The 15,249-nt window shown below is 38.4% G+C and overlaps 1 protein-coding gene across 3 annotated transcripts in view; it reads right to left on the reverse strand.

Moving 5' to 3' along the window:
- Positions 1-15,249, reverse strand: part of FAM169A (family with sequence similarity 169 member A) — a 29,158-nt gene continuing 13,909 nt past the window's right edge. For 2 of the 3 annotated variants that reach the window (XM_056325547.1, XM_056325545.1), the window contains exons 3-13: positions 14,909-15,008; positions 13,797-13,882; positions 12,264-12,435; positions 9,866-10,042; positions 8,338-8,466; positions 8,025-8,137; positions 5,712-5,766; positions 5,254-5,386; positions 3,057-3,222; positions 2,026-2,232; positions 1-1,271 (exon numbers count right to left, since the gene is read on the reverse strand). In XM_056325547.1, the coding sequence (XP_056181522.1) occupies positions 729-1,271; positions 2,026-2,232; positions 3,057-3,222; positions 5,254-5,386; positions 5,712-5,766; positions 8,025-8,137; positions 8,338-8,466; positions 9,866-10,042; positions 12,264-12,435; positions 13,797-13,882; positions 14,909-15,008 (1,881 nt within the window). In that variant the 3' untranslated portion in view covers positions 1-728. The remainder of the gene's footprint in view (positions 1,272-2,025; positions 2,233-3,056; positions 3,223-5,253; positions 5,387-5,711; positions 5,767-8,024; positions 8,138-8,337; positions 8,467-9,865; positions 10,043-12,263; positions 12,436-13,796; positions 13,883-14,908; positions 15,009-15,249) is intronic. The other variant, XM_056325546.1, reaches the window with a different exon arrangement.

Below are 15,249 nucleotides of genomic sequence, written 5' to 3' on the forward strand. Positions count from 1 at the left end.
TGGCAGACAGCATTTTAATAGTTACCCCACAGCACCCGCCTAGTATTTGGAAAATACAAAGCACTGCTTCCATTCAGACCAAAACGAGATAAAAAGTTGTCATACCCTTTTCCTGTAACATAACAATTAACCAAGTAACCACTCAAACACATGCAAGTAGTTAGGAATGCAGTTCAGACACTTCTGTATATGTACTGGGAAAACTTAGTTTTACCAAGATGCTCACTTTGGAAACTACAGATTGTTTACTTTGTAGGCATCTCTTAATCTTCACATAAAGAACTTCATTATTAGAGTGCTATGGCAGAACTGCACTGACCATGTTTCTACTGACTCAGCTGTTCCAAGTTATTCTCAAAGAGAGAAGCTGTTTTAATCTGCTGGATTACACCTTCTTGCATATTTTGAGACCTAGAATTACAGAATCTTACATTCTCTTAATCTCAATATGCAAACTGTTCCCTTTGCTAGCACAGTTGTATTTATTCAGCATGTATCCTTTATAAAAGGAGGAGACTGGCTATTTACTTTCACACTCAGATGAAGCTTAACATCTAGTGGCTAAAAATTCAAAAACACTTGAGGAAAGGTGATGAATCCCAAGAGGAAGTCCAACCCAGAATTTTAAACATGTGTCCATGTCCCATATGGTTTAGTTACACCCTAGTGTTTTACACAAAATAATAACTTTCTTATAAATAAACAAATTAACAATCAGTATTTCATTTCTAAGCTGGCTTTCCTTTTTTCTTGAGTGGACCTTTGTAGCCTTTGGCCTTTCTTCGCAAGGTTCTCCGATCAACAATGGGCACCTCAATTTCTGCTTCCTCAGAGCTGCTGTCAGCAGCCCGCTCTGTTGTCTGCGTGTACTGATCCATCTGCTCAGGAGACTCTTCTGAGTGCTCTTCCAATTGGTTCTTCGGTCCTTCCTGTCCAGGAAGCTGCTGAAAAGAAACACCTTCAAGTTCAACCACTATCAAAGAACTCTGACTCAAGCCAACAGGGGCCTCCTGTGAGTTGTGCCCTGCTTCCTCATTTTGATCTTCCAATGAGGAAGTTGTTTTGGGCAACATGTTTTCAGAAACAGATTCATCTACTGCTTCAGTTACCATAGAGCTGGGCAGGCCATTATCAGAGGGCTCTTCCTTCAATGCCAAAGCAGCTGCATTTTCAACAGCGATCTTTTCAGATTCTTGCTGCTCTTCAGTACCCTCCTCCTCTACTAATGTACCTCCTTCTGCCAGCACTTCTGAATCAGTTGCATTTGAAACCTGAGGGTAAAGGGGAAGGGTGCCAAAACAACCAAAGGGAACAATCAGTTGAAGATACAAGAGGCTGAACAACTACTGCCCCTAGCTAGCAACCTCAGAAGGTATTTTGGCATTCAGCAGGTTTTAATACTACATGTACAGTCAATAAGTCAGTTCTTTCCTCCTTTTTGCATGAGACTATTTTGTGAACTGCTTTTGACCCAGAGTTGCTCTCCTATTTTCAAATTATTGAAAGGATGATTCAGGTACAGTAAAAGCATTCTGAAATTACTCCCAAGAAAAAAGATGTGTTTTATGTTTTAGACATACATAGTTATTTTGCATTCATAACAATCTGCTTTTGCACTATAAACAAAAAAAAACCAGTAAAATCTGTGCCCTAGAAGGATATTTTGCCAGCAATTAATTGCTTGTATACTTCTTCAGGGTAGAATTACTAGACAAAGAAAGAATGTGGTTTTCACTCACATCCAACTAGTATTTTAGTGAGAAAGAGCTGTTTCATTACTGCCAGGGCAAACTGGAACAACATATCTTTTTTTCGTATCACATGCATACATGTCCCCCTTCTGCATATTAAGACACAAAACATTAGTATATTCTATTTACATCATCTGGCCTAGTAATTGCTTCTCCCAAGATTTCATATGATGGTAGGGGCTACTTTTTATCTGTTAGTTAACAAAAGAAAAGCCAGCAAGGTATGTACACTCTGAAGGAAAGATAACTTCACATTTTGCTTCAATTCTCTCACCTTCTCTGATACAGTGTCTTCTGAAGGTTTTGCCTCAGACTCAAGGATTAATGGAACACACAGTGTTAAAGGTTCTTCCCCTTGACCCTCAGGCTGCAATTCTGGTTCACCACATAGAACTTCATTTGCTGTTTCCTCTTCAGACATAAGTGGGGTCTTACCCCCTTCTTCTGTTACCTCACCATTATGAGGTTCTGATGGAGTTTCCTAAAAAAAAATATATATTTTTTTTAAATACCACTTTTCTAAATCAACCTTATGTCCAGCCATTGCTCCTCAACACTAGTGGGTGTATCTGTGATCTACATTTGCAGCTTAATGTGAGAAGCAGATAGCTCAGGTACCTAGAAATGCATAGTAAGATGGCGGAGCACCTAACTTATCCTGCATGAAACTTCTGACCATAGCTTATATACTGCCAGGAGCCAAACCAAGCTGTTTTTGTGTCTCGAGCATACATCCTGCAATGGTTCCCTGAACCTGACATAGCGCGAGATCTACCTTCTCACCCACCAGTAAGATCACCACCTTGAAGGTATGGCTAGGCACAAAGGGTACTCAGATTTAAATTCAAGCTGTTAACAAGTTGTAGATAAAAGTTGAATTTAAACATCAAAGCAGGTAAGCTTTAAGCAGAGAACCAAAAAGAGCTCACAGCAGTCACTAAAGTATGCCAGCTATTGGCTTCTTTTTTAAAAACTTAATAAGAGATACTGGATCAGATCTTGACCTTACTCCAGTTCTCCAGAATATATGAGTAGAAGAAATCAAATTAAGAAAGTTAGGTTGGTAGACAAGCTAGAAATTCACCTTACTGAAGATCATATAACTATTATTCAGAGAAAGTATAATGAAATACACCCTAAAAGTAATTCTATACTGGCCTTAGTTTCTCAGATAACTTTTCAATGAAGCATCACTATGAAAATCAAAGAGTTGATAGTCACATGGATCAAGTAAGCAAGGACCATATTTAACAGAAACTGTAGTTGTATTCCAAATATCTGCTATCACTATCACATCCAGCTCACCTCCTTCTCACTCTGCTTCTCAGGGGGTGATACATGTAGCTCCTCTTCTGATACAGCCAGGTCCTCATCTTCAGCAATCATTTCATCATGCTCCACAATAGTAGAATCCTCTAATATCACTGACAAGCTTTCAGACCTTCCAGATGTGCAGGCAGGAAATTCCAGCCTGCAGGAAGTATTAAGATATATGTTAATCCAAAAGGATTAAAGGATGTAATTTTGGTGATCTCAGCAGGGAAATTCTTTCATGACCAATTATAAAGTACTGCATCACATGCTGGCCATAGGCAGTCAGAATCCAGAAAATTAAATGTCTAAAAATGGCTACCTCCTCATTAAGAAAAAAAAATCAATTAGAAAACATTGCTTTGGCCATTACAAAGTGTAGACATCTATCTCAATTCTGTTTTATGGAAATAAAAGTTAGAAATTTAAAGTTATTTTAAAATTAGAAAGCAGTAATCTATTGCATATTTGGAAGCCACAAAGGAGTGAGAAAGGATGCAACTTCTCACACTCCTACTGTAGAAACAGGCTAAAATCAAAGAGTTAAAGGCAAGTATGTTTGTATATTCAATGAATATACAATATACTACAAAGACCATGACTGGAATTCAAGGCAATAAACACATCATGGCCGAACAAGATAATATTAGCTAGAGATTAAATGAGCAAATACCTAAAAATGAAGTTCTGATGCACCTGATAGGTAGGGTGTAACACTACATCAAATATTCAGTTCTCATTTTTGAGGTAAAACAGATGAACTGGAAGTATTGCATACAAGAAGAGAAAAAAGTACATGTAATAGATTTGCAGTAGGCTGATTCACAATCTCATAGTAAAGGCAGTATTGAAGGGTTTTATCCCAGGTGCCAGTCTTGACATGAAGGCACTCTATAGGAGAAAGTCTCTGACAGAAGACCCTGCTGCATTTGCTATGTGCACAGAAGGACAGAACCAAGCCAATATCATGACCTGTGGCCGTCAGGATTCCTCTTAGCTCTGCTCACAACCACCATGTTACACACCTTCAAAGGAGCAGTGGCACCTCATTGACTTCATCTTGCAAGGCCCAAAATACTGACACTGAGTAACAGGCTAGTCCTCTCACATGCCAACTAGTACCACAGGTTGAGAAATACTTTGCTGTGTCAGTGTTAAACCATGTCATTGGGCCAGCACACCCAAGCTCTGCTTAGTTCCACAGAGCAATTTAAACACAAAGAGGTAGCTGTTTCTAGCTGAAGACCACAACCTCATGTGGAACCTTCCCTCCAAACTGATTATCTTTAAAGAAACCTAATGGAACAAGTTTGATGGAAAATCAGGTTATCTTCAGTTCTTCAGATGATGTTTTTGGGGTTGCAGTGGGTTTCTTTGGAAAAGAATAAGAGGGGGAGAGACATATATGGGGGGAGGCAGGGAGTGTGTCTATGAGCATACTCACACAGAAAAGGGGAAGAAGGAACAATTTCTTTATTTAATAGCCAAAGTTCTGTTTTCTGGATGGAAGGCAGTGCAAATTAGTACTTCAGGCCTTGCATTGTACAAATTATGGCACACAAGTGGTATACATCCTCAAATCCCCACCTGAGAGTTATTACAAAAGGATAATATTCTTTAAAATAGACAACTTTTTTCCAGGATGTAATTTTGGATATTATTGTTTTAAATCAGAATTTGTCTGAACAAAGCACTTTACTTTGAAGACTTGATTGCGCCCTGTAACTCTTTTGTTATCAAGTGAGAAGCAGTAACCAGCTTCCAAACTAAATACTTCTTTTACTGCAATATGCCACCATAACAAGAGGTTGGGAAGGGATACCTCTCCAAAGATCACACATGGCATTGTGGATACATGTCCACTTATACTATCACATGAAACTATGCTGTATGAATGCAGATGTTTTTACTTTCATGCAGACTCTGTTATAATAGAACACTGTTAGCCCTCACTGTTTTCTTACTGTTATTTCCAGTATCTGCTGAGTTTTCAGAGACACTACTTTCTGGTGTAGTCACCCTCCAGGTGTGTCTCTATTTTCCTTAAATCAGACTATTTTTTACCACTTTTAAAATCAAGCAATAAAGTAGGAAGAAAGGAGAAGGAGTATCAGTAGGACATTGAGACACTGATGTAGTTTTGTGATTGCCTGAACAGAATAAGAAGTCAGTAGAATAAGGGCTCCTTTACCTGCTTTTTGACATATGAAGCACTTTCTCATGAACTCGTGTTGAAGTTCCAGGTTCCCAGCTGCTTCCTGCTATCCTGGGACGTGTTAAACTACTGCTTTGTAGCCAAATGGCACCAGGAGCTTTGTTAGAGTCTTGGGGGAAAACCCAAACAAAACAACAAAATAAGTGCCAGTGAACAAATTAGTCTAAGACCTGCATATAATTTTCCCAATATTTCATTAAAGGAACTGAGTGCAAGTAAATTTCGTTGTGGTACTTTTTTCCTAAATACACATGTACAATATTGTTACCAAGACACTCAATTTTATCTGAAGCCCTCTAAAAGTTAAGTCTCAGCACACTGTAGAGCAGGGCATGTTTTCATACACTTTGAAGACTAAAACGCCGATTGAAAGTGTAAAAGAGTCTAACCTATTCATCCATAGTAATCACAATACTGATAAAGGTTATTTTTACCTCGAGATGTGCTTGCACAGACATCTACTGATTCTTCACCTTTTTGAGAATCTGCCTGTGAAGCAAAAGCAAAACTAAGGTTATTCCAAAGACTTCTGAATTGATGGAAATATCTTCATCTCCCTGTCTGTGATTGCATCTTTCTAAAGCACTGCTTCACAGTAACGATCCTATGAAAAAGCAACTGAAACCATTCTTAATATCTGATACCTAACTGCCTCTTATTTCTCAGATTTTTTAATATTTTTTTTTTAAGTTACCTTTATTGCAAGGATGAATATATTTTCTGCATTTTACTTCTGGTCTCAACACAGAAGATAAGACCTGAAAGAAACCTGTCACTATAAACAACACTACCAAGACTTTTCCTAACCATTCTGTTTATAACTGGTATCCATATAATTAAATGCTGTAAGTCTTTTACTTCCCCTTTCTGTATAAGCCCAAAGAACTATACTATAGTAGCTGATAAAATTTAACAGGGAAGTTTTATTTTCTATTTGTATTTTATTTTGTAGTCTTTAATTGTGGCATGCCACAGAATATGGCAGCCTATGTAACAAACCCCAGAACTTAGTGAGTGAGCAGTAATGCAGGTTACATGCACTCAGCAGAAGAGGCTGCTTATGTCAAAGTTCCCTCTCTAGAGCTTCTGCCTCTTGTTCTTTGCCACCATCCCCATGATTTAGCTGATGACTCAGTGGTCAAGCACTTTATATTCTGAAGTGGGTATAAGCTGGACACATTAAAATAAAGTTATGCACATTGCTCTTTCTTAGCTTCTGGTAATAACCAGCATCCAGGTGTTCTGTTGCCTTTCCAGCCTCACTACTATCCATGAAGGCCAGCAAGAAGTGGCCATATCTACATTCTGACGCTTGAGGTAGTTTCAAGCGAGTTTTGAGTACCTAAGAATTTACAGACTCACGACAAATTCTAGCATTAAAACACACAAAAACAGGGAGCACCAAGTACAAGGTGAAAATGAGACTTGGGGAATGTGTTTTCCTGGCTTGAGGGAAGGTGGGGTATTTTATTTTGTTTGATGGTCCAACAGTCTCTGAAGCATTGCAGAATGGCTTACAGTTAGTTCACGTGCTAAGAAGAGAGCTGCTACCAATTCTACCAAGCTATGACAAGTTGGAGCACTCTGCTATCTAGTCTTTGTCTTCTGGAATAAGGCCAGGGACATGGCTTGAGTTCTTAACTCATGGCAAGAAAAATCCTAAGAACTACTATCCCTCTGGTATTTTCTCCAAGTATATCCATACAGCTATACAACCAAAACATGCAATTTTTTAGATAACTTTGCTGGTATGATCATTACTGGAATCTGAATCTAGAACTCAGTGATGATGGTAAAGACGCTGTTACAAATGAAAGAAAATTGCTTCTTTCATTTGCTTTTTCAGAAATGAAAGAGTTGTTGCTTCCAATCATTTAGAGACTAAAAACATCATTACTTTGCTGTCAGTTTTGCTTTGGGAAATGCTCATTTTCTCCACTAGGAAAAGTGACATTTGACTTAAATCTAAACTTCAGATTTAGAATATAATAGCTAAGAGTATCAATTGAGCCATTTCTTCCTATTTTTAATTAAAGCATTGGCTTCTACAAGACCATGCTCATGTTGATACTACAATCTTTAAGCACACAAATTCATGTTCATGGTATTTGGAGCTACAAGTTTTTCCTCAAGCGCATTCTTGTGTGGCCTCAGAACACAAATGAGAGGGGAACTGCTTTGTAATATTCAAAGACACAAATATATTCATGACTTCATATCTATGTGTAGCTGGAATCTGGTTGATATTTCAAATATGCACGAAGAAAGCTGCAGTCATACATGGACAATGTGTAGCTTTGAATGTGAACTGAACACCTTCCACTGCACTGAACTGTGATTTGAATATGTACTTCTACAAACACTTTTCCTCATTCCTTCTGCTCTTATGATGACTCTACTGTTCAACAGTTTTTCTAGACAGGTGAGTCTGAGCCATTTGAGATCCTCGCAAACGGCTCGGCTTGGATTACAGACTGACAGCTGTGGCACAAATCCTCTACATTCATGGAGTCACACCCTCACCCTTGCAAAAAAAAAAAACCAAAGGAAACAACCAGTATTTTTAACCCCAGCTTGGTCATTGGTGTTGCACCAATAGGAAGCTAACATCCACCCAAAAAGCAACAAAAGCGTTTGTCCTTTATATATAGTGTAGACTTGACAATTCAATTATGAGATGAACAGAAACCATTTCTCATACTTTGTTTTTTAGTAACAAAGCAATAAAAAGGTAACTGTGTACCTACATTTAACTGTGTTTCTAGCTCAGTCTTCTGTCCACTTGCTTTAGATACTGTTGCAGTCTTCCTGGCATACTCCTCTGCTTGGACACTCTGATTTTGTTTCATGGAGGCCTCTGCTTTAAGATTTAAAAGAGGAAACAGAAACTTACAGTACCTTTATATAACAATTAACCATTCCAAATACAACCTCACAGATCTTGTGACCAAAAAAAAGTCTTCCTGCTAGTTGCCATGGGCACTGTTCACAGAAGTCACTGTTGTAAAGTGTTTCTTCAACTCTTACAACATGTCAGAAAACTAAACAAAGCATCCTTACCTGCAGTTTCAAAGTTTTCCTTTTCCCTTATAGATGTAATAGAAGTTCTCTGGTACCAAAGTCCTGGTCCCTGCACTTCCCACAAAAGGTTACAATCCTGAGGGTACTTCTCAAGGTATTGCTTACAAGCTGAACAAACATAAGAAAAAAACACACTGTATCATATATACTCAGTTAAACCTCCATTTCTGAAGTTTTCCTGCAATCAAGTTAATTTGCAATCTTCCATCATACACAAACCATGACAGAAAGACCTGTTCAAGAAAACAGTGAAGTCTGAAATAAACATAATATTGCTTTACACTACTCATCCTTCTCCAAATCCTTTCTTCAGGTTTAAAACACTTTCCACTGCAAACAAAGGTGTATGGGATTTTCTTCTCTAAGCATCTACTTGAGTTTTAAAACTTTACTGGTTACTCTGTCCCTGCCAAACATAAGACCCAACCCATGATGGAAGGGCTCTTAGGCAGAGTATACAGCAAAGTCATTTTGTCACTCCAGGTCGTTATAGGCACGAGTGAAAAGCACCCTTTGGGAATGCTAACATGTTACCATTGCATAAGTCATCATCCACTCACAGTTAACTCTGGAGTATTTTTTCCTCTGTTCTTCTTCTACCTCTTTTCTCCCAATACATATATGAAACATGCATGTGGAGAGGCATGTTTTGACATTACTCTACAGTAGCTACCAGGAAAACTACTGTTTTTCACTTTATTCACTACTGATGCATAACATCAGTGGACAAGACCCCTGCCATATCATTCCTTGACCAGGGAAGCAGATCAGTCATTAAGTTTTGCTTAAGACAGTTTGCTGGTTCAAGCCAAACAATCCAGATCTAGTCAGATCCAACAGACACTGGTACTTGGAAAAGCAGAACGTTTCCAGTGGCTAACAATGCCAGATGAAAATGTTCACAGAAGAAATCCTGGCAGATGGCCTGGGAGTAAACAAGTCTTCCTTTGCCCTCCCTCTCAAGTCTGCTTCTTGCCTGAACACAAGTCCCAAGCAGCATCATTTCCAGAATGCAAATGATTTCCTAGATGACCTAACTCTTGGGTTGCTAATGGAAGAGCCATAAATGTTTTCCTTGTACACTACAACTATGCCTTCTCATAACCAAGTTAAAGCATAGCTTAGTATGTCGTTTTGACCAGAAATTCTAAGAAAGCACAAATTAAATGACCTTGTGAGGCTTAGCTGTGAGCAAGAAAGAGGTGCTACAAATACATTAGATCACACACAAACACGTCAGTCCAGTTCTGGATGCTTTGTGGGGACACAGTGGTAAACTTCATGGTAGCACAAAGCCAATGGAGATCCAATAACCTAATCTCATGTAGAAGACTAGATTTTTAATCAGGAACTAGATCTTAAATCAGGATTATTAGCCTTCACCAAAGAGTAGAACATTTAATACAGCAGCTGAGGATGCAGCCACAAACATGAAGCTTTAGTGACATTACTCATTTGGACATGTAAAGAAAGCACAAAGATGGTAAGAATACATTAAAGAGCTTGCCTGTGTACACAAATGACGACAGTGGATACTGTAGGCCAAGACAATCATCACTAAAGGAATCCACGAAGTCTTCCAATATGATTAGCCCAGAGTCTTTCCCACGATGTTTCTTTCTTACGAAGATTGTGTCTAGCACTGGCAGCTTGTAATTCTGATAATAAGACCGGCAAACACTTCCTGAAATAACAGGAGAGGAAAAAATACCTGTAAGTACTTCAGCACTGACATGCTGCAGCATGGATTTTAGCTTTTTCAAATACATTATATAGTTTGGTATAACTTATAAAAATTACAGAAGTCTGTATACTACCAAAAATAAAATTATATATAAACTATTAAAAATAGTGACTTAAAATTATGTATAACATGCATAAAAAATAATTGCTATCAGTCATTTAGTGTCTCTTTGGGCAAGCTTCACAATGTTGCCAAGATATATCAATAGATTAATATGGTAGAAAAAAGTCTGTAGTACCAGAAAATAGCAGAGATAGTGAGATTTCAAAGTAAGCCTTTCCTCTCTATACATTTCCATAGGATAACTATATTAAACAAAGCTGAAAAAGGGAGGAGGAAAAAAGGAGACAACGAAATTCTTAAATTGCAGTTTTACATAGATTACATCACTCAGGACAAATACGAGGACTATAATTCAGCCCTTGTTTAAAAACTGAAATAATTTAAATGAAACCACAAAAAATTCAAGGACACTTTACACTGGAATTCTCATACCAGCAACACGTTATCCATAGTTAACAAAGAACATATAGGTGCTTCAGTATCAGAGATTTAAAGGATAGCTGTGGACTCAGTGGTGAGAAAGGGCTGCCATATGATGGCATTAAGACAGCCCATCAACTATCCAATCTGGTTTTAGGCCCTCACTTTGTGAGTCAGTGTGAACTACGCCTGAAAATTGCCCTTTCCTCTAACAAGAGCAAAGGGAAGCATACAGCTGTCTATAGAACATAGTCTTTTCAACCTTGTACTTTTGAGACTAATGTAATTTTCATTTTTCAAGCAAGAAAACATGGACAGGGAGGTTAAATTTACTTGGGTTTGTGGTACCAGTCAAGCTCCACCACTCTTTCCTAACCATCTGCTTCCAGAACTGTCTTTCTCCACACAGACTACTCCTTCGGAGAACACAGCACAATCAGACATGGATGAAATATTGATAATGTCCAGAAAGATTGGCCTTCACTGTTTGCTGACTCAGGGTAAGTAAGCAAGAGGGCGTCATGAGCAATGCAACAAGTGAGCACAAGTACAGCAGAAATTCAATGCCACATAAAGAAGCATCCCCATTCCAGATTAAAAATAGAACCACTACTTTGAATTTCCAGCAGTATAAGGCCACAAAACCACAACTACTACTTTGTGACCACCATACTACAGCTATTTTGACACTGAAAATACTGAGACATACACAAGTTATGCAGTGCATAATTTCTTTAAGAAAAAAATTGCGACAAGATAACAGAACCAGAGAAAACAGCCAGTTGCTTTCCTGTCTCGATCGCCAGACCAGAATGGGTCAGTGACCCAGACAGTTTACTATTTTACTTTTAGCAGTTTGTAAAGGCATACATGTCTGTTAGATAGTGGAAGTCTCCAGCATGTCTCCAATACCATCATTAATCCTGAATTAGTTAATACCCTCCAGAGATGAAACAAGAATGCCAGACTTTCTCCTTGATCCAAATACTGATACCCCATGAAGTGCTATCAATGTGCTAAACAGCCTACTCGAATACTGAATTTTATTCAGCAAAAAGTGAAAATATATTCCAAAATAACTAAAAGGAAATTACAATGTTTAAGAAAAACAGCAAGCCTGTAACATTAATAACAAACCTGCCAGCTCAATTGTAATCTGAGGGAATGCATGTGTAGAGAGAAAGGCAATCTTTTTGTTATCACCAGGTATAGCTAAGTCTTATGCCTGTGAGCAAGATTTCTATGCTATCATGCTATAAATGTTTAAGTGATAATGACATCCAATTTGACAGTGATTTCAAATAAATATCTGAACCTCTGCACTCTGGATTTAGGTCAACCCTCCTCCCCCGCCCCAAAACACCACAAAAACCAAACCACAGCCCAATCCAACCATGAATAACTTTTCTACAGAAAAAAATAAAAAGCTTTCTGGCATACCTGATTTTTACAGTTTTAAATATATTTTGTAGAATATGAAGAAATCTATGAACTTTTAGATTGCTAAAGCACATAATCATTTCAGCTAGAAATTTTAACTGCAATCTGACTGCTTAGGATTTCAGGAAAACTCACTCTGTCTGCAAGGCTTATGAAGTCTACTAAATACAATATTCTTCAAATAATCTCTCATCTCACCCCCCATGCTCCCAAATCCCACAATACTCAAGTGTTTTACCTGTAAGTTTAACAGAATAGAACCCAATGGCCTCTCCATTTTTCCACATGATCTTTGCATATTCATTGCTACCATGACAGAGAAATGGTGTCTCAGCTGCTCCCATTTCTTGCGTCCGATAGATAATTCTATTCAGAACGTAGAGAACAATCCTCTCTCCAAGAGATTTCACCTAAAGAAACACAGAAGAATGTTTTAGAAGAGTGGTCAGATTAGTTAATACTCACACATCAGGGACCTTACTTTTCAAAACTGCCACCTAACACAGCTGCAGACAGACAAGAGAAGCTTAAAAGTGCTAAAGCAGAATGAAGCTCTGGGGTTTGAAGGCAAGGAGATGCTTGGAAGCCATAGCAATAGGTTAAGTATAAGCACTACCATACATAGAGGATATTTCACAACTTTAGCATTGCTACTAATTCAATGTGTAAAAGCTGAGACAAGTGCTGCAAGTGGGATAGGGGGAAATATTTTTAACTTAAAGCTATTTTTTGATTTAAGAAACATTCACCACACAGCAGTACACCAGCCTCAGACTTCCTAGGCTAGCAGGTAATGGGGAATCCTACAAAGGAGAAGTGAGCCTCATGGGGTAGCAAGACTTGGCACAACTCAGTCACTGCTGATAGTAGCAGACAAAAGGACATGATGCAGTGGAAAATCCTACTGCAACAGTTTGTGGCATGAAACAAGGAACTCAATAACCTTTTCTGTCCTGCAGGATTCTTTTCACACGCAAATTTTAAGTTCACTACTATCTTACCCACTGTGAAGGAAGAATGTGGGAACCATGCTCTCTTCCTAATGCCCAGTCTCAGCTACCCTACCTGTAAAAGATTCAGCTCTCCTGATTTAATCGCCATCCTACTAAGAAGCACATGGAAAACAAGACTACATGCCAAATTCTCTAGAGTAAACTAAAAAAATACAAAAATTCAAGGTGTCCTGATTCCATGATCAGATACCAATTACATTTCTGAAAAAAATATGCATTTCTAGTTCTGGAAAAAAACCTCAAACTCCATACTACATAGGTGTCCATAATGGTAACAGAGGTCAATGAGGAGCAATAAAGCAGATACCAGATAACTTTCCCAAGCCTCACGTATTGCCACTGCAAGCCACCAGCTCCAACTCATTTCTACCAAAACAGGTTGCCAACAGTATTTTTAGCTTACTAGTCTCCCGATAAGATCAACAGCTACTGCTACAGTACAGTGCATCACTAACTTTTCAATACAACCAGGCATAAGATGTTCTAAAGAGTGAACAAAAACTCTTAACATTGTTAAGAACTAAATAGCTTACATATGAAGATAACTGTACAATAGGCACTCTTGCTCTAGACACTATCTTCAAAGTTCTTTCCCCTAGTACCTATTCTTCTGTGTCCTCTGAGTTTACTTTTGACTGGAGACAGCCAACTCATTTCTGAATAAAATGAAGACATGTAACTTCTCACACACTAGCTACTTGTCATTACTTGCCATTATCTTGAAGGATAACTGCTAGGTGGATATTGGAGTGCTTTACCTGTTGAAGGCCCTCTCTGGCAGGGACAGATGTTTTCACAATATCATCAACTGACCACCACTGGTTACCAAGGTACAGGGCCACAGCTTGAAAGAAACAAGGGGAAGTAAAGAATCAGTGATTCCCACCATTCTGAAAGAAACGTTCATTAAAGCTGCTAAACAATTATGAGTAACACCTGTAGTAAACATCTTCTAGTCAGCACTGTATTAATGCAACTCCTACTACCCTAGCACAACAAATGTGGTGCTATACACACACCCCAAATGCAATGCTCCCTAGTCCAAAACTTGTTTGAAAACTGAGAACAATACAACAAAACACAGATTTTGTGTAGTATGACAGAGCAGCTTTTTTGGACATAAGCACTATTCTTCATCACTGTGCTCTGATACCTCCTACTACAAACTGGGCCTGGCAAGGCAAGTCTCATTCATACATGTATTTTAGTTTTGGGTTGCTAATGGATATTGAAACTGTGCAAGTTTTAGTGAGTCAGATGAATTAAGAAGGTTGATGGCCATATGATTACCAGTCAGGAAAAGCGTCATCTATGACCATTTGCAGCAAAATTGGCAATCATGTAACAGCATTAAATGGAAAGAGAATGGAACATGGGAGACTGGAAGGGAAGGGAGAAAAATCCCACCAAAACTAGTGAGACGTCATCTTAGCCAAAGCTATGTTAGGATCTAAAGCTAGAGACAAATTTATACTAGAGACTGATCAGTCACTGCTAATAAAGAGGATCTAAATTCATGAGCAAATTAATGCATTCTATGAATGCTCAATAAATTCCTTTTGGAGAGATGAGGCATACATTGAAAGATCAAGAGATATGTGCTGTACCAGGATTCAGACAAGCACCATGTTATTTTGCTATGCATCGCCTAAATTCAATGGGTCCAGTTTGGCTCTGATTACTGTGCAAAGTTCTATCACTTGTGTATATGAATACAAGACAAAAGTATGGGAAGAAGAACACAGTGAACAACAAATGCAGAAGTGCCAAAGTTATGAGCTACACTAGCATGGAATGAGCAAGGGCCTGGTTATGTGTATGTGTCACATAGGAAAACAGCAACACAGAGATTAAAATCTTAAAATGAAACCTGTGAGCAAGTCCTCTGGTGCAAACAAAGCAAGAACTTTGTGTGTCTGCTCTTCACCATAAAGAGGAACGAAGCCCACAGCTGACAAGACAATAGGAACCTGAAACAAGAGTGTACAATACTTCAATAGACTCTTGCTAAAACAACATTAGTAAAATATACAGAGAACATTTAGCAGGGTAAGCAAGACAAGTGTTGAAAACAGAATGCTTAACAGTAAAGGACAAGCATCAGACCCCAGCCCTTACTTCACGCATTTCTTTGTAAAGACTACATTATGAAGAGCTCTGACTCTCAAGCTCTGGCAGATACAGCTACAGTAATTTATACTGTTACAGCTC

This window comes from Falco biarmicus, chromosome Z, assembly GCF_023638135.1.
Source record: "Falco biarmicus isolate bFalBia1 chromosome Z, bFalBia1.pri, whole genome shotgun sequence".
NCBI classification, from domain to species: domain Eukaryota; kingdom Metazoa; phylum Chordata; class Aves; order Falconiformes; family Falconidae; genus Falco; species Falco biarmicus.